Source organism: Bombus pyrosoma, linkage group LG10, assembly GCF_014825855.1.
Source record: "Bombus pyrosoma isolate SC7728 linkage group LG10, ASM1482585v1, whole genome shotgun sequence".
Classification (NCBI taxonomy): domain Eukaryota; kingdom Metazoa; phylum Arthropoda; class Insecta; order Hymenoptera; family Apidae; genus Bombus; species Bombus pyrosoma.
Window position 1 is genome coordinate 15,083,737 of NC_057779.1, and position 25,936 is coordinate 15,109,672.

The window sequence follows — 25,936 nt, forward strand, 5'->3', positions numbered from 1 at the left end:
CATAGAAACCACTTTAAACCTCTTGTTTTAAAAAGATGATCTCTTGCTACGACATTCAAACAGATTAAATGAAAAAATGTATATCGTAGGTGACCAAAGAGCGAGTGTCCTGCATGAAATTCAATATAGACGCATCTTGCCATGGATTGGCCGATTCTTGCCAAACTCGTTCAATAATATGTCAAAAGTATCATTCGAAGATATTTTTATTGCCGAGAATTGTGGATCTTAATTGCCGAAATAAATGTATAGGAACACTTAGATTACACTTAGAATTGATATCAAAATAGTTTCAGATTTATTTAATATGCGATTGACAAGATATTCGTCGATACACATTTGCACACGTCTCAGCGCTATCTTTGTCTCACCATCTTCTTTGCCACACTACCAACAGAACAGTTGTTTTCTTCTGTTTTACGAGACGCTGTACACGCACATACCCCCATACACTCATACTCATATATGTGTGTCACTACTACGCGGCTAATCTAGTGTTATGAAGATCAACGCTATGTTTTTAAATGAAACGATATGGTTTTTATTTACAATCTGGTAGAATATTTCAAGGCGAAAAGTTGGCCAAAATCAATGCTGGTACAAGTATTCAAAATGACGACTGTGCATGAATACATTCTTTTTTTTTAATAATTCCAATGCACTACAATTTGTCCAGGAAGGACATTTGGTAAATTGTTTTAACACTAATCTAGTGTAGCACACAAAATTACACATATCTCAGTATTTATATACCGTATATTCGCATTAAGATTGAAGCTAATGCTACAGGCAATCTAGACTACAGAAATAAACAAGAATTGTCTTTTTCCTGCCATCTTGAATTATAATTAGACTGCGGATTTTTAAGCAAGTTCCTTTCTCACGAGAATATAATCGAAGATCTACAAGCTCGGTAGAAAACTGTTTTATCTACCAGCTATTACACACAGCGCTGTGCTTTGAATATTTTACATACTTTCTCGTATCGCGTGTATCCTGTGTAATTTTGCACTTCAAAATTTCCTACAGGTGCATAAAAATCCGCGGTTGAATTATAATGTACGATATTTACGAGCCATTCGTAGTATTAGAGCAGCGATTAAGCAGAAAAATAAGAGATGAAAACACCGAAAATGGAATAACAACTGATAATGAGAAAATAAGCATTCGGTGTGACGAGTTTGCTATTATCTCATTCCTCGGCTTTTTCGACGTGGCGCTCAAGAGTGGAACCTAACAGTCGCCTAACAGTCGAAAATTACTATCGTCATGCGATCCGTGAAACGCACAATGATGTACCATAACCTCAAAACGCATTACCGCCAAATAACCTCAGGCGAACCTTTTTCCTTTGCTTACAAAAGAACCATGAAACCCATTTGTACGTCTCTTTCACCGAGGCTTTACAAATATTTAAAGAAAGGAGAAAGTATCGAAGTTAAAAATAGAAAATATTCCTACTAATTAATAATTTGAAAAAAACGCGCCGTGGACGAAAATATCGACTGAGATAAGTCTTTCTCCGTTCTCATAACAGCTATATAATTAGGTTTGAAATTCTATTAGAATTTGAAATAAAAGGAATGTAGCTTTTGTTATAAACACGAGTACGGTTACATCACAGTAACTGATGACTTGATTACGTGAAAATTTGCATGGAATAACGAGCAAATCACTACATTCCTAAGTGATTACTATATTATAGTGAGCTCAGATATCGTATTACGAAGCAATAGTCCTCTCCACCATTAAATAAATATACAAGTGATGTAATGTAATACGGTTTTTCAAACTAACGAAAACAAAATTTATTTATCTACTTTAACTGCTTGAAAGAACATGTTAAAATTAAAGAAATAATTAGATAATTTTTATTCGTTGTAATTGTGTAAATGATCTAAGAACAGTAACTTCTTAATTGTACGTATCCTATAGTCGTCAAATCTTATCGATTTGAAAGCGAATTAAGAACTCTGCGAGATATGACAACACCAAATTATATGTTGATAGAAGAATGCAAGCTAACAGAAATCAAAGAGAAAGCATTAAGAAGAGCAGCAAGGTATGAAGGGAAAGCCATAGAATTAAAGAAGGAACTAGTAAAGGAGTGCATAAAGGAAAGAGAGAGAAACTGGGGAAATGATCAAGAAGGAAAGAGAGCAAGAAAGAGAAAGAAGGGACTAGAAGAGGTGAGAAATAGACGGACACAGATGGAAGCAAGAAAGGATGGCAGCAGATCAAATTATAGAAGAAAGGAGAAAGAGAGAAGCAGAAGAGAGAGGGGTAACATACATTACAGAAAAATCGCCAAAGAAGAGTTACCAAAATACTTAGAAGGGAGGATGAAGTGGAAGGACAGGAAAACTATAGCCGGATTCAGGTGTGGAAACGAAACCAAAGCAAGGGAATGCTGGAAAGAAGAGGGAGAAAAAAGATGCAGACTATGTAAAAGGAAAGAAGAAGACCTGAGACATGTAATAGAAGAATGCGAAATAACGGGAGGACCAAAGGACTAACAGAACTAAAAGCAATAATAGAGAAGAGAAGGGCAATACAAACAGGGAGGAAGAAAGCACAGCAAGGAGGCAAAAGCCAAAAAGTTGCAATAGTTTTTAGAGACAGAATAATTAAGAGAGTGCAATATAATAGAGTGGATAAGAGGGGAGGTAGATATATAAGAAGCAAAATAGATAAAAGAGATGTAAAACCGAAAGCTCGTCCAAAGCTAAAAGGCACGAACTAAGCAATAATAAATAATAAATAAAATAAGAACTCTGCGATCAGAGGCAAAACCTAATTGCCAAGTGTCCATTCTTTCAATTCCTAAACAAATATATAAACAACGTAACACGATACGATAAAATCTACTTAGATATTACAGAAACAAAATTTATTTACCTACTTGAACTGCTTGAAAGAACATGTTAAAATTAAATAAATCATTAGACAATTTTTATTCGTTGTAATTGAGCAGATGATCTAAGAACAACTTCTGTACCTATCCTATAGTCTTCTAATTTAATTATCGATTTGAAAGGGAATTAAAAACTCTGCGATTAGAGGCAAAACCTAATTGCCAAGGTACTTTCTTTCCATCCCTAAACAAATATATAAACAACGTAACACGATACGATAAAATCTACTTAGAAGTTACAAAAACAAAATTTATTTACCTACTTTAACTGCGCGAAAGAACACTTTTTTATTCGTGGTAATTTGTCTCTCGTCATTCTGGACGTATTACATAAACATAAATACGTCGATGATCTAAGAACAATAATTCCTTTATATATCCTACAGTGTTCGAGTTTAACGATCGGTTTCAAAATGAATTAAGAAGCCTGCGATCCAAGGCGAAACCATTGATCTGTCCAACGTCAACGACCCTTTTGAATTCGGCCAGCATCGTCCAAACGTCATCCTGCTCTGGCTATTTAGCGACGAAACGAAGTGCCTGTCCACACGCAAACGAATGACGTGGACGGATGTCGAACTGAATTGGCGCAATGAACATAACCAGGGTCTAATGCGGCAATAGATGTGCGACCTTTTCCTTGCCGTTTAAAAGAATGGAACGGAGTGGAACGAAACACGACAGTGGTTCGTTGCACACGAAAGAACTTACTGCTGTTGCTGTTGCTATTGCTATCCTTCCCCCATCAAACGATTCCAGCCATGACACAAGCGTGAAACGCGTGACGAAAGATATTGCAGAATTCAGGAAACGTCATTTAAACGTGCAAAAAGTCACAGGTTCGCAGGCTAATTACAATCGGAATTGGGTATTATTCGAATTATTTCGAATAGATATTTATGTGAAACAATTACCTGAATGAATCTATATCGGTGGAATATTTTATTTCGTGGAATAATTATTTGTTTTCCGTAACGAATTTTCTATATTTACTCGAATAACGATTGCAGAATTTTTTGAACAATAATACGAATAATTCTCTGTTCGCGCTAAACTTTGTACAAGTATATACAGACACCGGGTACAATTCTTAGTATTATTTTGCCCAAGAAACAATTTACAAAGGACGATCAATTTTCTAACCTGGCGTTTGAAAAAAGTTAATTACGAATATTATTATAATGTTACAATAACTTGACGATGTAGCTTGAAAATTATCTCACGTTCAATACCATGTTCATTCTCGACGCGACATGTAAATATCTACATGTGATATATAAATTTACCGAATGTCCAGCTGGACAAATTGTATAGTACAAATTAAATAATAACAAAAAATGTAATATATAATTTTATGGGAATAGATTCCCATAGGAATAAATTGTTCGATTAAATTTTTATTCGAATATTGTTACAATATTACAATGTTACAATAACTTGACGATGTAGCTTGAAAATATATCACGTTCAGTATCGTGTTTATTCTCGACGCGACACGTAAATATCTACATGTTAATATATAATTTTATGCGAATAGATTCTCACAGGAATAAATTGTTCGATTAAATTTTTATTTCTAAATTAAAATAAATAAATTCCTGCAGGAATAATTCCTTGTACGAAAAAATATTTACTCGGGTAAATGCTTGTTCGATTGGATATTCGTTCGTCAGTGGGAAATAAAATTTCGTTCTTTATTTTTACTCGTTATCTGGCGTTCGAATAAAATTTTGCCCAACACTGATTACAATAGCCGTTTCTCTTCGTCGCAAACAAAGCAAAACAAAACAAAACAAACCGAAGAGTTCGCTGGTAAGTGTAACTGGCTGAACGCGATTAATATTCTCGAACTGAATGAATTGAATGTAAATGGATTGGAATGAGCGTAAATATAAAAAATACACGTTTCTTTTCCTCGCCAACAAAATAAAGCGAAGAATACGCTGGAAAGTGTAAGTGACTGAACGATTAATGTTTTCGAAATGAATGAATTGAATGTAAATGGATTAGAATGAATGTAAATATGCTTCCAAGAACACAGAAACGAAAGTGTATGCTTTATTTATATTGCAGTCGATTGGCTTCAGTGGAAAGTTTTGCAATTTTATCGCATTGAACACTGCTGTATTATAATTACGGAATTGATGTATTAAAATTGGCAATATTTATGCAGACTCAAATTTTTATGAAACCTGTTAAAACTGTGAGACAGAGATTTGTTTCGCCAATTAAACGTTAGGACGAGTACTATATTGGGTATTTTACATATTTTTACACATTAATATGCATTTCGGCATATTTCAATTCTCTGCGAATTCAAGTCCAATTATGATGCTTCACATTCGTTCGTCGCAAAAACTTTGTTACTTACAAGTGAAATAATCTTGATCAAACGTTGTTGACATCTTCATTTGCCTTTGAACTCTGAACTTTTCCCACTTAAATGACTCTACAATCCAGATGCCGTTAAATCAATCGAATACGCGGTATGTTCCATAGGTCCGCAATTTAATCCTTTAACATTTCTCTAATTACGAGTAATAAAATTCACGTATGCTCTAGTGGTGTTTTAAATGAGGATGAATTCTTCCTCATTAGCGAGATAGATGCAGATGGTTTGTCAAAACAAGTTCGTGATCGTAGTAGCTAACGAAACACTGGATAAGATTATAAAAACAAGAGGATAAGGTTGTTTAAAAAGTTTCTTTCGTTTCATGAGGAAATAATAGACGCACAACGTTTTTTGCTTTATATTATTTTGTCGAATTACGTACGATCCATTTTGTTCCGTTGAGATAAACAAGGCGACATTTCACAGACTTGGTTTCACGTTTGTACGAAAGTGCATTGTTGTAAAAACCACGTTTGCGAAAGAAAGACACTTTCCGGACAACCTAATACTAACGAACTGTCTAGTTGGTGGGATGTTGCAGTAAAATGTAAAAACTCGCCTTTCAATCCAATATAAAAAGTACGCAAACACGGTGGTAATAATTGATTTAAGTAGTTTGAATATTCGAAAGTTGAGGCGAAGCTCATTGTCGATTGTTCTAAAATAAAGTAAAACATTCGCAAAACTAATGGCTTCTCTGTGGATATTGTATGACCTTTGTATGTAGAAGAAGCGAGTGTTATAAACACAGAGATTAATTATAAATTATTAGATCATAACGACAAATATTAACAACTTTATATAGTTTAAAGCAAATATTCGTCGCTAACGTACCATGCATATTTAAAACACAGGGATTAATTATAAATTATTAGATTATAAAGATAAATATTAACAACTTTATATAGTTTAAAGTAAATATTTATCGCTAGAACTTGTCTTGTTGGTCAATTTAAAATAATGTAAATACAAACTCTATATATTTATATAGATATATAGCGTTATAAGAACTGCAGCTTATTTGGTCCTTAGCTCCTTTTGTTTTTAAATACTTTGTTCTTTTATATATCGAATAGAGTTAGTAAATCGAGCAAATAAAGCTTCAAAACAGCTTGATTTTTCTATCAGGATATTCCTTTTCCCTTCATTTACCTTACTGAAAAATTATATTTTATGATATGGAAATAAGATAGACGATATTTACTGTTTCAAATGTACAGTACAAAGGATTATTATATATTTGAAGAACAAAAAATATTTGTACACGAGAAATATCAACGGAATAGAAATGAAATAATTTACACAGAACAAATTTCGATGTTTTTAAACGTTGGAAAATCGTGCACGTATCCCGTTGCTTGATTCCTATCTTTTTACTTTTTTATTTGAAACTTGGAAATGTGTTCCGCATAATCCGGAGATGTTTGCTTCCACGGAACATTGCGAACAAGTTTGTTTCGGAGACATAATGCGCAATAAACGTTCAAGTTAATACAGCGCGAATTATTAATTGCAACAACAGGCGTATGTAATACAGAAAGCTTAGTTCCTACTTTCTTTTTAGGAATTTCGAAATGTCGTCGTACGATGTAATGAAAAGTTTCGATATATAAAACGAATTCAATGTAACGCGGATTCCAATTCATCGCGGCGATTTTACATTTATATCGTCGATGAATAAGCTACAAACTTTTCGTCAAAATAATTTCGTAAGGAATAAAAAGAGTAGACGATTACATTGTTCTTGGTAAATAAGAGACGACATGATCTAGCTATCATGAAACATAATTTCTGCGCCGATACAGCTGCTTCATCCTATTTAATATTTATCAGAATAAAACTGAAGCTTCAAACATATACATTTTAATAATTATATAATTTATTTGAAGCGCACAATTTGGGAAAATTAATTTTATTAAACACCTAAAAATCCCAAGTGTTCGTGAGACAGAAGAGGAAGCGTTAAGCAAGGAAAGATGTTCACGCGTATGATCAATCGAACGACTAGAAAAACAAAGAACGAGTTCTGAGCAACGCTCAGAATGAATGTTTCATACTCTCTTCTCTCGTTTAGATGTCGTTGTTCGAGTAACAGCATGTCGAGGATAATAAGGTCATAGCAATCTACCCTAACGCGTCCTTGTCTCTGTGCTTCCATCAGCGCAATAACGTCACATTTTTCTAGTTCACTGACCAACCTATCCACTCAAATCGGTCATATTACCGCGTATTATGGATGAAGAATTTACACGAAACTTTTCATCTCGTCACCTGCATACAAAGTTTCAACTGCGTGCGAAACTTTTTCAATTTCACTTGCACATAACTTCGTAACTGCAGCGAGAATAACAAATTTAATTGTTACCATCAAATTTTCGTGAAAAACTAGTTCTTTCTTTCTAAATTCGTTAAACTACCGGGATTGCGGTATTAGTGGGTATTATTATAATATATTATCTTCTGACAGTGAATAGGTTTTATTACGCAATTTATTTATTGTTATTATTTATTGCCATACTATTATTATTTATTTTTTTAGTCCGTGCCTTTCGGCTTTGGACGAACTTTCGGTTTACATTTCTCACATTTATTGTATCGCATTCCTTGGCATATTGTTATCTCTAGTCGCTAAAACTAATGACTACAAGCTATTGCAACTTATGACTACACATTATTGTCCTTTGGTCTTTTGCCTCCTTGCTGTGCTACCTTCTTGTCTTTCCTCCCCATCTTGTATTGCCCTTGCCCTTCTCTTCTCTATTATTGCTTTTAATTCTGTTAGTCCTTCTCCGTTCTCATTCAGTGTTTTTTCCATGTCTTTTGGTCCTCCGGTTATTTTACATTCTTCTGTTACATGTCTCAGCTCCTCTTCTTCCCTTCCACATAATCTGCACCTTTTTTCTCCCTCCTCTTTCCAGTGTTTCTTCGCTTTGGTCTCGTTTCCACACCTGAATCTGGCTATAATTTTCCTGTCCTTCCACTTCATCCTCCCTTCCAAGTACTTTGGCATCTCATCTTTGGTTATGTTCCTGTAGTATCTGTTGTATTTGGATTCCCTTATCCTTTTCCACCTCTCTTCTGTTTCTCTCTTCCTTCTTTCTTCTACAGTTTGGTCTCCTGTCCAACTTTCTTGCTCTTCTCCTGCTTCCCTCTGTGTCCCTCCATTTTTCACCTCTTCTAGTTCCTTCTTTCTCTTTCTTGCTCTTTTCCCTTCCTGGCCATTTCCCCAGTTTCTCTCTCTTTCCTTTATGCACTCTTTTACTAGCTCTATTGCCATACTCCTACCAGGCCCGGTCAAATAACCGGTTTCGACATTTAATTTAAGATTCTACATTCGTTGTTGTTTCTTTACTTCCTCTAACTTTATGTAAATTCTTATATTAACAAAAATTAAGAAATTGTTTGAGCAGATAATATTTTAAAAAATTGAGAAATTATAACAGATAATATAACAATTTACATAAAGCTAGACGTACAAAAGAAATAACAAGGAATGTAGAATTTTAAATTAAATTTTGAAACCGGTCACTTGGCCAGGCCTGGTAAGATTAATGTTATAATAGTATGGTAATAAATAATAACGATAAATAAAGTGTAATAGGCAACTAATAAATAAAATACCTAATAGAACGTTTCATCAACTCACTGTCAGAAGATGTACTTTGCTTTGAATATTTACATATGTACCTTTACTTCTCTAAGTCCATAAAAGCATAAATTTCCTCAGTTTAGTATAAATGTAGTGACCTATCAGCTCCTTTCAGATTCTACACTTTATTAATACAGCAATAAAATCTGTATTAGTCTCGTTGGAATGAGTTAAAAATATTTGAAAGTGGTACAAAATGGTACAAAATAAAAATAATATTTACTATTAATATTAACAAAGGAACTTCACAAAAGCGTGGTTCGTTCAAAAATTATATACAATGAAATAACGTTATTATTATATTGCTATATTGGTACTTCGAAATTATATTTCGATTGTATTTTATCGTTGTTATTAAAAAAAAAAACACGCTTTATCAGCACTTAGGTACGTCTCCTTTCAACAGATAACGTCTCCTTTAGTCCCGATTTCAACCTGAATTTATGTGCGTCAGAATTTTTTTCATGGTCTACAATGCCATTGAGATTCCTGACGCGTAGCAACAGAACAAAGGAAGCGTCAGCACTGTATCAGAACTATCCTGTATCGTTCTCTGGTCATTTTCTCGAGAGTTGCATACCTTTTTACTGACGCTTTCTCTACTTCCGAGACTATAAAAATACAAGACGCTTCGCCTCGAAGAATGATTCTTATGCGATCGTGTGAGTATGCGAGTGGGTATCAATATGCATTAATCGTATATTGTGCAGCATTGAATGACGTTCGAATGTATCTCCACGAACCAATGCCAAATTAGTCGCATAAGCACGCACATCCAATATGCACGTGAGACTGAAAATACGCTAAACTGACGTCACAGGTTTGTAACTGGTAATTATTTTCCACGTTACTTTAATATTTTAGATGAAAAGAGATGTCCATATTTTCTCACTCGGAGCCTCTAATAAATTAAGAAGACAGCAATACTTCGTCTCCGTGTTATTACGTTTTTCCTTTTTACGTAAACGTAGACACGCATTTCCATGATACCACTGACCATTAATTTTGAGAAATTCAATGCTGTTCACAGACGAAAAGGAATATACAATATCATCTCGATTAAGTAATTTATGTTCGTTTCCTGAACAGCTATGTTTCCCACAGCTATAGCTATAATACGTAGCTATAGCTATAGCTACTGACAACTATAGCTCTATCAAATTTCATTCGAGTTACGTATTGTACGTATTCTTGGTTTTCAATCATTTTTATAATTCTGGATCTAATTGTAAATCTATTAACGAGGCTTTTAGTACGTATGATGCCAAATGTTTGATTTGTCATCGGCCGTTTCTCGAAACAATGAACTTTGTATATTTAGATCGAAGCAAAACAGAAACCTTCTCATCTGCTCGGAACTTGCGTAAAACATAATTATTATCGAAATAGTTAGCGTAGAATTGACTTTAAAGAATCATTTGCTTCTCCATCTTAATGAAATAATTCCACGGCTATTACGGCAGTTTCAACGTACGCGTTTCTGCAATTACGTCCGTTAGTCAGACCATTGCTTCTCATCGACCATTGATACTCGTGTATGTGGAAATAAGAAAATAGAGACGAATTTATTCCCTTGCAAGTGGCATGTCATATTTAAAAATGGAATTATGCAATTTATTTATAAGACATTAACAAAAATGATCAACTAATTGTGTTGGCGATAAAAATGTTCCAAATAGCAGGTATCTTGTGCAAGAACTTAAGTTGTTAAATAACCGATAAAGTTTCTATCTGTTGAAAGACGAAATACAAAGAAACATAAAATGTGCGTTATTATCAAACTGATATATTCCTAGAATAATATCAATCAATACACATAGGACCACGTTATCATACTATTGTTTCATGATAGACAGATATATCGTGCATGTATTAGTTCGCGATTATAAAGAACGTTTCTACGAAATAAAGGACTCTGATTAACCGAATTTAATAAAGCCGATGTATAATACGGTATCATTGTGATTTCCGTGATCATATTGAAATTCGTAAGCTCTTATGATATTATTACATATTTATTAGAATTGCTATAGTAAATTTTATACAATCTAGGTAGAAATACAGTTCTCCTAGCATTTAATAACCAAACTTTGTCAGTACATTTTATGGGCTAAATCGGGCGAGTAATAATAACAGTACAGAACAAAGAAAACAATGCTTTTAGGTTGTAATTTCGCTCTATTGAATTTTTATGTGCGAAAAATTTGAAAAAAAAAAAAAGAAAGAGAAACGATATATGTGACGAACTGATACAAACTAAATCAAAATGAACTTTGCGGGATAATCGATTCAATCTTTTTATCAGTTTCGTATCGAGAAGAGCAGTGAATATTTTGCAATGGAATATTATCATGCTGATTGAAAATCTATTCTTATCTTATAACAGAGTTCCCACCATATTTCACATTTTTATGGAGTTTTGAATGGCCCGTGTTTATGTAATATTTTTTGCTTAATTATATCCACCTAATATACTGACAGAGTTTGACTGTCAAATTCTGGGACACCCTGTATAATGCAATTAAGTAAATAGGGCACAGAATGACAATGTAAACAATTAGACTGATGTATATCCAGCTACTATACATAATTATATTTTTTGTACAATCACATGAAACTAAATATCAAGCTTAATGCTTCAATAGATTGGGTTATCTTTCAGCTGTGTAAGCTTCAGCTAAAATTTGTAATTTAAAAACAAATGTCTCTAGACACGATAAATGTCTTTAAACTGCTAATAAATAAGAAGCCACATAAATGGCTGGATTTATGAATTCCAACATATGCAGACGTTATTATACGTTGAATATTGCAAAATTATGTAATGTAAATACACCTTATAAAGAATAAATATAAAACTTAATATGTACGTATACATTACATAATTAAGTATACAATTTTTTCACAGAAAAAATTGGATATTTCAAGCTTAAACATTTTTATCAATATATCTGTAACATATCCATTTCAAGAACGAAAAATGTTTAATCTTTGGAAAATAATATCTTCATATTTTGTTCAACAAATAAACTCCACTTCCGTTTTAAGTGTTGATGTATTTACACAATGGAGCAGCTTGTAAAAGGTGAAGTTAAGTAAACAAAAAGCCTGCGTTTTTATCTCAAAAGGGAGAAAACGAGTTCTCGTATATACTTCAGTCTGAAGTTTCGTTACAAAGTCAAAACATCGAGTATCAATCTCGTAAAACCTTCGAATCTCACGATATACGTATATGTATTTGCCGAAACCGGTTTCTAACGATTGAAATAATGAGAAAAAGAGGGAGAGAAGTTGAAAGAACATACCGAACAGGGTTATCGCCAACGAACTGCGACTTCTCGGTGTGAAACGGCGTTCCAAACGTCATAACCGCACAAGTAGGTAATCTAGGTTGCTGTCGATTTTTAGGATTCTTGCCGGTCTTCTGCCGATTCTCGTTACCGGTCGAGTTCTCACGACCGCCAAACAGTTCGGCTAGTCAGCTGATCGCGCGATGTTTCATCGCTTCGCTCACTGTACGCATTATCGCTGGAATTTTTCTGCGACCTGTCCTCCCTTTTACTTGCCTCTCGGCTGTTACGCCGCGAAGAATTCGACGTTTAAATTGTATAACTTTAGGAGCTCTGTAGACTGTAGAGTGTGTAGAGTTTGATGTTCAACTTTCCAAGACGCGTCGTAACTTGTTCACCGTTCTGGTTAGCGTCGTTCAACGAGTCCCGACAGGCACTAAATTCTACGTGTCTTCCTGTCGACTATCCCGACACAACAGGTCGCTCTACGTGCTCTCGTGCACCGTTCTTGTCACGATCACTCTGTACCGTTCCTCGGCTTATTACAAATATGTTTGATACTTTGGACGCGTCTTCGCCACGATATACTTTGAAAATCTCGAAGGAAATTACAGCGTTTGATGTTGGCTGGGGCACGACAAGCGAAGATCGATCGCAGAGATGAAAAACGCGAGAGACAGAAGTCACGAAATTTCACACAGTCTGCTAGTGTCACAAGTAACGGTATTCAGGCGCGGCCAGTAAACACAAATCACGCACGGAAATTCAACGAAGCGACGACACTGATTGGATGGAGCAAGTGCAACGACCTGTCACTTACTCTTTTGCTCTTTTTCGATGCTATCCACACGGCTCGGAACGCGTTAGTCGCGTGTCCGATTATTCAAATGTTTTTCGTGTTAAATTACATGAAACATTCACAGTGGCAACGAACAGTATTCGAGCATCGGTCGCGAATGCAACGAATGTGCGAGTGTATGTGAAAAGCACGAGTAACCCGACGAAAGCCGATTAGGGCCGAGTCGAACCGAATATAACGAACCGACTCCTGCCACATCTAGCATCCGACTGGCTCGGAGGAAAGCTGGTCGAGACGTGGGGATTGTGGGGAACATCACCGCCCCCTTTCGTCCCTTGCCGCGGCGCCAGGGGACGCGCCATCGCACTACATAGGACATGTCACTATCCTCCTCCTCAACCCTCTGCAACAACGTGCCACCATCGATATCGGACGTATTTCAAAGACGCATCAAGTAGCTCCTTTCCAGTTTGTTCGCATTTCTCCTGTCCTCTCGAATCCCTTTCGCCTTTCTCGTCTCGTCGAGCGTAAATACGACTCACGTCACAGGAAATTATACGATCATGATTTTCGTCACTTTTTCAGCTGCCTCGCGTCACCTACGCGACGTCAGCTGTTATTATTTTTATTTCTACCGGAAATATTATATCGATTGTATTATATCGTTATATGTATCGATGTTATATTTTGGTATTATTTGGCGTCGGTTCCCTACAAGAATTTTAAGAAATTATCAGATCTGAAATACTTATATAGATTAATTCCAAAAACGAGGTATTTATTATGATGCACGTATTCATTATCATGCAATTAATGGTTGAACAAACTTTCTATTCTAAATCGATGTTTTTAAAAATGTACCTTTCTCAGCAATGTCGTTTTTTCAACAAACTATATGTTTGACATAAAATCGCCTTTCCTTATAGCCAAATGGTAGCCAGCTATGCCAAATACTATTTTCTCGCAGAAAATAAAAATTTGTTACATCTATTTGAATTAATAATAGTGAAATTCCTCGAGTTAAATTCATGTCCTTACCGGGGTTGGACAACTAGAAATAAATACGATGTGACAATTTGACATAATGAGTCACTTCAACTGTCTTAGTATTTTTATTTTAGAAATGACATAGAAATGCGTTAATATATATATATAGACTGTGACGATTGAATAATTAAATATGTTTATTTTCATGCAATATACATGCCATTATTTTTATATATATATACGTATAATATAATCATAAAAGATTATAAAACCTTATGAGATCGTATTATAAAAATAGTGACATGTATATTGCATGAAAATAAACATATTTAATTATTCAATCATCACAATCTTCCGTGTCTTATATAATTATACCGGTGATAGCTAATTAAACGTGGCAAATGTTATTAATTGCACGTTGCACGGAGACGTGTACATCTACGTACACGCGTAGCAACAAAATCGGTTGAAAGTCACGCAAAATCGTCACGGTGCACGGTAATCTCAAGTATCAGTGTACGTGGACATTCCCGTGAGGAATCGTGGAAAATAATCTAGTTTTCCACCTAGATATCATCAAAGGTAAACGGATGCGTGAATGAGGTAATTTACAGGTGCGAAATAAAACTAGGACGTACTGCGTGAGATATAGAGATTTTAAAACGCTTGGAGCTTGTTGCGAGTTCTTTTAAACTACGATATCGCCTGCGGCGCCCTTTTTTCTCGCCTGTTATCATGCCTCGTAGCTTTTGTTACTTTTTCAAAGACGGTACGGTGTGCGTTATTCAGGAAATGGCAATAAAAGGAGCGCGTTGATTTCGATAGAATGGGTGCGCGATGTCTGTCTGAAAACGAAACAAGGACGCGATAGAGCCGGCTAGAAAAAGTTCTAATACGGCGCAGCTGACGTTGGCCTTTATTTGGCCAACCTTACAAAGTCTGTGCACGGTTCTAAGTATGATAATAGGAAAAACGTGGTTCTCTTAGCGCCCTTTGTCTAATCATCCGAGCAGTCGAACTCGCGCTCGTGCAATTTCTTCCCCTCTAGCGACAATGTTAATTTTAAAGGACTCGGTACGCGTTTTATTAGATTTTGTACGTCAATAAGAACGCGCAGTGGCTGGTGAAATTTATTTTTATGAATGATGTATTAGGAATATGTTGAAAATTTGTATGAATATATAATGTTACACGAGACAATTTGAATTTCATTAACACTGCAACGAGCAGTAGTTGCAATGCGGATTTTCATCCGTTTATGGAATATTTTGAAGACAAAAAAGCACATGATATATGAAAATCCATAAAACGAGATATAATACTCATTATGGTTTCCAACAGACCGAACGAATTTCAATTTGTTTCATTTCTTTAATTGTACCCGTGAAAACATAATATTAGTATCTGTAATTCTATTGGTATAATTCGAAAATGTAGGTATAGTTTATATTTATTATTATTTGTTATTATATACAATTTATTTTGTGCAAACATATATTTAGCAAGAAATTTGCTTTACACGAATGTAGACATAACGAAGACTGTTTACTTGAAATTAACTTAAAATAAGTTAAGAGCAAGATTATAATCCAACTAAGACTATATGAGAATACGAAAAATTAGAACGTAAACGAGATTATGTAGACTGTAGCAACTGCATAAGATGATTTTTCTAGACACATTAGACCATAAGGACGTATCTTAAACTCTTGATATTAACGGCGATAGTTAATTGTAGAGAAAATTACAGGCTGCGCGGTTCTTCGAAAAAGTAGAGCACCGTCAATTTACGGCGTAAGACGTTACCTTTTGTACGCAAATAAAAGTAGATCTCTTGCGTCGCGTTTCTTAAGTTTAAATAAAATCTCCAGAGTATTAAAGTCGAAGTCGGCGTGCGCATTTGCGCCGCTCTATTTCATTATTAAATCCTCCGGTGTAATACAAGAGAATATTTACATTCATGATACAAGCGTCGAGCCAGTTTCGATCGAAAACACGATTTAGTTGCTTCACCTTTTCGAAAAATACGAACTATATTTTAAAAAAGGGAAAGGGGATAAGCGTTAGGACGACAGTTTTAAAATCGAGCAAAGTTTTCAGCGCGTAGATTACGTACACGATGCTGTGTCAGAGATGGAATGGTTAAAAATGAGAAAATGTCATTGACGTTGAGAAACTTATTGATGACGCAGTTTGCATCTCGTATCAAACGTCCCACGTCAGATCGTTAGTCCCAACGTGCGACGTAATTCCGCTAAGCCTGACCTACCACGAGATAGGCAGATATTTCTAAAAGCAGTGAATGAACGATCGATAAGGTGGGCTGACGGGTTGAAAGATCCAGTGATTCCGAAAATTGCTAAAGGAAGAAAGTTAAATCAAGCTGAAGCGGTAAGCCTGGTCTCATCCTTTCTTATTAAACCTATGGAACATGTATAAACCGCACCTAACGATTCGAAATTCGATATATGTAGCAGCTTTAAAATTTAAAGCCAGCCAATCTACGAGACGCTATTAACAACGCTTCTTGTTACAAGTTATGCCTCTATTTCCTCTGTAGCCTTTTTCTTGTTACTTTTTGCTATTTGATAATATATTCTTGCAACTTTCGTTCTATGCAGCTTCGTAGGATAGAAACAAGACTGTAATTGAATAAATCAAATTTTGGTAAATGCTGGTACAAGTAAGGAATTGTTAAGGAAGAAAGATGAAGTGAGACTCTTAAACGTCGTTAAAATAAAAGCTACATCGTTTAACGTCCTATTGCCACGGAATTTCCTTTATTTTTGGGATAAAGGAACAGAATCGATTGAAACCTTTCACTTTAATCTGAAATTAGTAGTTCCAAAATCCAATGAATATGTCCATATAAAATAGAACGATATAGCGACAGTTGGAAAAAATTTTCAAAATGTAATTTTCAAAATGTAACGTAACGTTATAGAGGGCTAAAGATAAAGTAAAAGATTATAACGATAGTATTTCTGTAAAATATGAAAATTCCAAGAAACGCGAGATTAATAAAAGTTCCCCTCTTTGAAATATGATTTCCAAATAAAAGCGTATTTAAAACTGTGAGCTTAATTATCGCAGGATTTATGTATTAAAAAATCTTTTATTATTGATATTGCATTAAAATTGTTCTCTGGAATATTACGAAGCTTAAAAACAATACATTGATCTATATGGAAGATATGGAAGATTATTACCACATTTAGCAACGATATTTGAAATTCGTTTCGCGCAAGAACGTGTAATATATGTATAATTCATGATTAATCGGATTCACGAAATCGATGATCAGAATCCTATCTCATTTTCCTTTGCGACACGTAACGCTAAATATACCACCGATCGTAATCGGATCCGTACGATCAAATGAATCAGTTTCTCTTTTTTCATATCTGATTCAACATAATACTCTTTTCTGTTAAAAGAAGAGGAAAATTTATATACAAGTTTCGAGAATTATGTAAACAGAATCGAGACACCGATGAATCGACGACTATAGTAGAATCTCAAGTAGAATTCCTAAAAATAAACCAGAAATTCATCGTTCGTAACACGCCTACTTGGAAATCTCACCGACCACCCATCCTCTATCTATTTTATTAATTTTCCATTCCCTGTTTTCCCGGTTTAACGCGAAAGCAGATAAGAGCCAAGGGCTATAAAAGTGTCTCGTTCAAAATCAAAGCTCTCTGATATTTTCTCAATATATGTATAGAGTACGTATGTATGTATATGTGTATAGTGGTTGCTGTTGAATTGGCAGGCTGTATTTCTCTGCGGCATGTTATCGAAAGTAAAACAGCGTGTAAATTCGCAGAAATATGTATGTATCGTAAATTCTTTTATGCCGTAAGTAAAAGTTGTCCCATTACTGCGTATATTGTAAGTTAAAAGTCGTAGTATTTTTATTAGACGTTTCTTCAATTTGTATCAATCATGAACGCGTATTTTGCATCTAAGGTACATTCAAACGATCAATACTGTTGCCAATATTAATTATTTATTTACGAGTTTGGTTTAAGGTGTTTCCAGTGACCATAAAGTCACCAACGACTGCCAAACAAAATGAAAAGAAAAAAAAACATCGTTTTTAATTACTTGCTTGAAACATTGAATAATATTCAGTTACATGGAATCGAGTAGATTTATTTGTTTAAAAATCTCTAACGCGTCAAGAATGCTTTGAGAATCGTTCAGATCAGATCTGATTTCGGCTTTGACATTAAAATATGCTACATGGTAATGACGATGTTGGCGATCCAATCAGAACAACATCAAAATCCAACGAGAAATCAGGACGTGATTGTTTTGTTATTAAATGTTCATGGGTTAGTCTACAACGTGATAATCCGGGTAAGGGTAGCTTTATTTTTTCTGGTTTGTGTTGGAACGTTCGGTTCTTACGGTCTTGTCAATATTATTGTCAATATTGAAGGATGTCAACATTGTCGTACGTAAGAGATCCTCTAGCCGATCAATGGGCCGAGTTTAAACCGAGCTCATTTGAATGCTTTAAAGCATGTTTATTTTTATTCTCGTATTAATTTTAATAACTCATTTTAATATTCAGGTGGAGCCAACAGACGCAGAGACAGCGTCGTCTGTGGACGTACCTTATCTGATAAGTTCACGTTAAGGAACAACACGTTAAGAAAATAATAATCAATTACTTAATTTAGGTAACAAATAAGAAGGTAAACTCGACTGAAATTGGAAACGAATTGCAGAACCTTCGTATTGAGGTAAATACATTGTAGGCGAAGACTGATGAAATGGAGACATTATGGTCAAAACTTGCCAACATAAATAAAAACATTAGATTTTTGCAGAAAGAAATATCGTTAAAAGTAAACATCAGAATATGGGAGACGATGGCGATGTGGTCAACGTAGCTGGCTACAAAAATGCCAGGACTCTGGTTCGAATCCTCGCCTGTGTGTTGTAAATTCTGTCTCCAATTTTTCGGGATGTCTCTTGCTTACTTGAACAAAGCTCAGCTCGGGATGAGAGGAGGAAAAAAAGGGGAGGAGGAGAACCAATCGCAGACCAAAAAAAAAAAAAAACAACGGTTGCCAAGTGAAAAAAGTGAGAAAATCCCTGAAACAAAAACATGAAAGGGAGGGGAAAAACGTGTAGTATACTTTGCCGTGTAGGATTTTCTCCAAAATCGTCCTGTGGATCCTTCATAATACGAAGCTTGAAAAATTGAGTATAAAAATTTGTGTTCGCGATGTGATAGTCTGCATAAAAAATAATGACAATATTTGTGTATATTATCAGTATAATATTTATTCAAAATCTTGAATATTGACAATAACATTGATCGTTTAAACGAGGCGAATGTGAGAAAGTTATTTCATTTGCAATGCAAATAATAACGTTTTTATATTTCCTGCGCTTATATTTCCTATTTCGATTAATTTCTAAGCAATGAAGTAGCAAAAATAGAACATGAAAGTATATATAAAATATGACGTGAGAGTTATTAATCAGAATAAATTTATTAGTGAAATAAACATTATTTCAAAATTTATATCATCTGTACTACTTTATTCGTTAAACATTTATTCGTTTTTCTTATCCGTTACGTTCCATTACTTGTATTCCTATTTATTTAATTTTTATAATTGTTATTCATCTCCAGTTGAACTTGCATTATCATTTAAAAATGCTTCTACAATAACAAAAGTAATATACGGTGTCTAACAGTAATTTCTAATTTTACTGATAATTACAATGAATATTTATTTAAGTCTTTCAAAGAGACAACTTAATAAACGTTTATCAAAAATGTTTATCAGATATAGAAGAGAACACTTTTCCCAAGCAATTCCAATTTTCTCTGTTATCTATCTTATTAAATTATAAACTGGTTCAAGTTTTCAGTTTCAATGAATGGCAAATTGCAGAGGGCGGTAAACAAACAGTCACTTTGTATAAGGGCTCGCAGGATACTATAAACAGCTACTATTTGTTTCGCTAATCTTCGTACAATTCGAAACAGTCACGTCGAAAATAACCTTCGCTCTTCACGCTGTAAATCATATCGCGGCGCGAGAGTTAGAAAATAAATTCCGCTGGCAATCGCGTTAAGAAAACAAATTGCACCCTTTGTTTCATGAAAGTTCGTGTAACACTGCGTGCAAACACAGCGCAATCTTCTCAGTCGTGCGTAACAACAGAGCTTTTAAAAGCATCGCGAAATATCCTCGTACTTTATGTTCTATTTTCCTTGATACGTACGGCGTTAATCAACGAACGATCAATGAGTTGCAGATGCCAATAGAAAGCGCACTACCTGCGAGTCGAAAGCAAACAGAAATAAAGCGCGGTATAATCCTTGCGACGTATAAAATGGCCCTGTAGAAGGTAAGGGAGCGCGCGTGCCGTCACACAAAAACTTGTCAGATCCTTCGAATGGAACTCGTGGGTGTTAAAACCTTCGATCGAGCTTGCTGACCGAGATGTTACAAGGACGGTGTTCCGCAGCTGCAGCTGCAGACTAGCCATGCATATAAAGATGCAAACGTGGAAGGAAGTAGCGCGAGCGTGCATTAAGATAATTATTCAGCGCTGTTGGGAAAATGCTGTAAAGCCGATTGTCTTCGCGCACACCCTTGGCTATTTTAATTAAGTTTCTCGGCCAATTAAGCCGTAATTTTTTTACGCAGCAAGATTTCCAAATAGCTGTGCCGAATAAACGTTCATTGTTCATCATCGAGGATATTTTTGTGCCGACGTTATGGATAATTGTTTGGATACCAGTAATGGTAACGGGATTCGTTAAAGCAATTTCGAGCATATCGTGAGTAAAAAATTTCATAATCGTGATATGATTCGTCATAGTAATTTGCAGCATAAAATAAAAAGTTTCACAATGATAATAAGATTCGTCGAAGTAATTTTCAGCACATCGTACGTAAAGAATTTCGTAATGGCGTTATAATACGTTAAAGTGATTTCGAGCACGTTGTATTGGGTTGGCAACTAAGTGATTGCGGACTTTGTCAATACCACCTAATGGCAAAATCCGCAATCATTTAGTTGCCAATCCAATAAATAAGAAATTTCTCTGCATTAGATATGCAGAGTGGACCAGCTAAATGGGGTCATCGTAAATTTAATCATTCTAGATTTTCAGATTTTATATCCTTATCTATCGTTACGTGAAAGCTTCCTAAGCCAAAGTTGGGCTATTTCGAAAAACGCATGTCATTGTGGAAAGAATGTTTCTCAGGGTCCTATGCTTATTATATACCAGTCGATGCGTTTTTTATTCTCTGCGTAAAAGTATTAAGACGATGCTGAAAAAAAATTGTATTAAGACGATGCTGAAAAGAAATTGTCTTAAGAAATGTTTTTTCTGCCGTTATATGTCTCAGTAAAATCTTGAAAAGATTTCTTATACAACAATGAAGAAGATAGATATTTAGACGATGCCATTTAGCTGATCCACGCTGTATAAAGAATTCAATAAATTGAATATATTCTTCAGTTTAGTGATTTGTGGAATTTAATTGTAATTTAATCCGTTCAACGTAATATTTCTAATGGCAATTTGAAGATGAATATTAATTTCAACTCGATGAAAATTCGTATTTCAGAATACTTCAACTTTGTTAACGAACGTAAAGGGGCTAATTTTTCAATTAATTTTCGATCAATTAATTATACTAAATCGTTCTCATAAATTAAGAGAATTAGAATACAATATTTTCTACTTTATAGTACTTTCGCAATTATCGTGTTTTTATCTGGTACTTTTCTTTATCGAGTACTAAATCTATAGCAAATACTCTGAAGAATATCAATCGATATCGGGATTCTTGTTAGGATTCTTATTATTCCGGGCACGTAAAACGAACAAAACCTGTAAAAGCAATTTCTTCAAACTTTTCCATCGATTAAGCAACTGTAAAGAAATAAAATCATCACCGTCTACGAAAATATTCGAACATTTACAGCGAAAATGTTTACTCGGAATAAAATATCAATATGTATTAAGATTATGTGTACGTATGTGTACACAAATTAGAAAAATTTAGTGTACATAAATAATGACACTTTTAAGTACATTAAACAGAACTGTAGCATGCATTACGATTTATTTGACGTCATATAATGCTGAAAGAAAAAATAGTAAATAAATAAGGATATTTATTTGATTTAAAAATATGACATTTATTATTAATACAAAGAGAATTGTTGATACATTCGACTGTCAGCAATTAATTAGTAGAAAGAATAATGTAAGAGATATTGGAACATAAATTTATTATCGATACTTTTTCAATTAATCATCCTCTTCCTTTCACTTTAATAATCTCCTACGCACAGTACCTTCTACTTTTCGTATTATATTAATTAATGTCTTGCTGACAGTTGATTGAGTATCGTCTTACTCGGATAATATTTCAGATTACGAACTTTGGTTATTTTTAACATAATATTTTCTAGTCGTCCTTTTACTTCAACCTATAAGAATTCAGGCGAGTTCACTTAATTTTTACTTATCTGGGAATTTACTTAGTTGGAAGTTTGAAGTTGTTTGAAGACATCTTTTGTAATAACCATTTCCTAGTATCCTCTTTATTATTTTTTACAGAATTTAACTTCTTCTTCCTAAATTTTCTTTCAAAATATGCAAATAAACATTTTAATCTGTTGATTTGTTCTCAAATATCCCACAGCCACAAATTATAAGGCTGTTTCCTCCACATTTATACACATGTTGGTGTATAACAGTATTCCAAAATTTGTTATTCTTGATAATGTACATTATCTAGCAAACTTGATACACTTGTTCTTTAGCCGCGTTAATAAAGGATTTGTTTCTTGACTATAGGGTCATCTGTAACCCACATTGCGAATCGTTTGAAAGGGCTTTCATATTATAATCAACTTCAATCGTTTCTACCAATCACGGGACACTTGTTCGAGTATTACACTTTAGTGTTCATAAAATATCACGGTTACGATACGAGTTTTATTTTTGTAGTCGTTCCGAATATTTTTGGTATTCAATGGAACCGGTTTTGCTATTTCTTAACAACAAACTGCGGACGAATTCTGCGCCGTTCGCACAATTTTTCTGGGCGATTGACCGCCTTTTCTCAATTTTACAATTTTATGACAGATTGTAATCGCGATTTGTACGAAATAGTTGCGCGTCTTTCTTGCGTATTTGCAAACAAGGAACTAATTTGCACAAGTGAAAATAAGTTGCAAATAACTTGTACATACATATTCACCTCTGCAGAACTTTGGATCTTCCTGAAGATGTTGGCGAATTTTAAACACTATACCGGGACGTTACATTATTCTGTTTCTTTAATTTAACTTTTGACGAACGAATGTGAACCATTCTCATTTACACAAATAGAAAATATTTATAATTCTCCTGTAATAATTTAATTAATAATTCCATAATAATCCAATTAATAATCCGAAATAATTTTCAAATTACCAAAAGGCAGGCTGCGAAAGAATTTCAAATATTTATACCCAAGCCTAAGCCAAATTCGTATAACAAATAATAAAGTAATTTAGATCAAAAACAGGTTTTTCCAACTATCCAAGCTGCTCGTTCTACCGACTTCGTTGAGTTGCCAGTTCAAAGAGTCAAGTTCATCATATCATTTTAATAAAATGATTTTATCGCGAACTCTGAAATATCACTCACTCGAAACTGTTTTTCCAATAGTTGGATGAAAAACCGATATTACTTTCTCATCAAGCCAACGCATCGTATTTACGATTATCCGTGTAAAAACTGACATTGTTCAATCGATGTTGGTCCAAATTGATCTTTCTGCAGGGCCGGCGTGACCTTTTGCGGGACCTGAATACGCATTGAAATCCTACGCTTAAATTTAACAACGAGGAATTATTTATTTACAAATGCTGTTACATATTATATATTTTTATAAGCAGTTGTTTAAACAAATCCAAGTAACTTTTTAATTCGCTTTCAAGGGGCAAAAAATTCAATGAAAGTAGAAAATCTGTAATCATATATGTCTTTTGCAAAAAGCTACTGATGTAGTTTAATTTCTCTAAAAAATGCATTTCTCCGAAAGCGCCTGGATCTTTTAATCTAAAGTAGTTTCCAGGATATGAGCACTTTACGGAGTTACACTGAACTTTCATGATTTTTCTCACTCCTTTAAACTGAATCATCGCTACTAAAAAAATGTCTTGCGTCTGTTAATGGTATCGTCATTCTGTTAAAAGTTAATCAAAATCGGTGTTTTTTAACCCTTAGAGTGCTGAATACTCGGAGCCTATGCCATCCGTACGGACGGCATGCTGCCAGCGCTGACGATCGCTGTAGACTGAATACTTTTTCGCCATACTGAACTCTGTTGATTGACTATTCAAAGCGCAAATCGTAATAAGTTATAGTAATTCTTTTGCACGAGATTAAATGATTCAAGAGCGTTATTTTCTAGTATTAATTATTTATTATAAACATTGAAATTTACAATAAGCTAGAATTTGGGTAGTAAACTAGAAAACAATAAACTAGAAATCTAAATTTAGTAAATATAACACAAGTTAATAATTCAGTTGTGCGTGAAAAATTTCAAAACAATCATCGATATATAATCCGACATCGCATTTTCTGTCGTTCCTTCTCTTATTTTTCACACAAACAACACATTTTCTTCTTGATAATTGTGTTGTGCCGGCACGATTATTCTACCAAATGTCCAAATTGGACAAATTGTGAATGCAAAGTATTAAATAAAAAAAAAAGAAAAGACAGTTTCTTCGAACGCGGAATTAACATTGAAATGCATTTATATTTATCTCACACAAACGTAATAGTATTACTTCTGCGTAGGTGCTCGGAAAAATTGACAAACGCATATATGCGTCCTTAGTCCACAGCGATGACATTCACCAGACGCATATATGCATCCATAGCACTCTAAGGGTTAATTGGGTAAATTTTCGTAGACCGCAGGGCCGGGTTCCGGCGAACGCGCCGAACCTGCCTTGCGCCGGCCCTGTCTTTCTGTATCAACTTTCATCTCTGCAGTTACAGGTTAGCATCTTCGCCACGTGTCTCAGCACCAGCGTGCTTCGTCAACTGGTTTCTGCGACTATTTCTATATTCGCGACGAACGCCAGGGCACGTTCTGAGCATCTGAAAGAATCTGTAGCGGCACATGCGTCTTAGGACGTTTCGATTCGAAGACACCTCACGTAGCTGTTTTGCCACAGAGGATTAACATTGTACGATGCATATAATGTAATAAACAAACAAACTGGACAAAGCAATTTCGCTGCTACGTGCAACCTACAACCGGCGACAAGTTCAAACCTTTCGGTACTCCCTCGACCGGTATAAATAGACGACCATGTCCTCCAGACACAGTCAGTAGTGTGAATGAATATCAGTATCGAGTCAGCAAGTCAGTATAACGAATCAGTATAACGAATCAGCATAACGATTAGTATCAGCACCGCAGCATTGCGCAATCACATAACGAATATCATCAAGCGAGCAGTGCTTGCAGATCAACTTTGTATTCTACGGTTTGAAATATCCGTAAATGTAGTTAATTAAACCAACTCGTCTCGTTATTACTTTAACCAACAACACGTCACACCGTCCATCACAAATCGACCACACATTAGCGGGATGCTCTCAGAGCATTTGGATGTTCGATTTCTGATGGCGACGATCGTCAAACGGCGAACGAGTGCTGTAGACTTTCGTTTTATTGGATTTTGCTAAAGTAAGCGGAGTTGCTTTAAACACAGCGTAACACAGATTGTTGTCCGCGAGCGAGAAATGGTACCATGCGAGTTGCATCCGTTTTAAATTCCATTAGCAGAAGGAACAAGCAGAAGGAAGATTCTTTGAAAGCTGACGCGCAACTGG

The 25,936-nt window shown here is 34.9% G+C and overlaps 1 protein-coding gene and 1 long non-coding RNA gene across 6 annotated transcripts in view; one reads left to right on the plus strand and one right to left on the minus strand.

Moving 5' to 3' along the window:
* Positions 1 to 25,936, minus strand: part of LOC122571792 — a 215,792-nt gene that overhangs the window by 158,194 nt on the left and 31,662 nt on the right. Inside the window, exon 1 of one of the 5 annotated variants that reach the window (XM_043735945.1) lies at positions 12,261 to 13,328. The exons of the other annotated variants lie outside the window; for them this stretch is intronic. Coding sequence (XP_043591880.1) covers positions 12,261 to 12,322 — 62 coding nt within the window. The 5' untranslated portion in view covers positions 12,323 to 13,328. Of the gene's footprint in view, positions 1 to 12,260; positions 13,329 to 25,936 lie in introns of those variants that run through there. 5 annotated transcript variants of the gene reach the window in all.
* Positions 14,300 to 19,109, plus strand: LOC122571797. The gene is made up of 2 exons (XR_006318230.1): positions 14,300 to 18,785; positions 18,873 to 19,109. It is a non-coding gene; the product is annotated as an uncharacterized LOC122571797 (long non-coding RNA).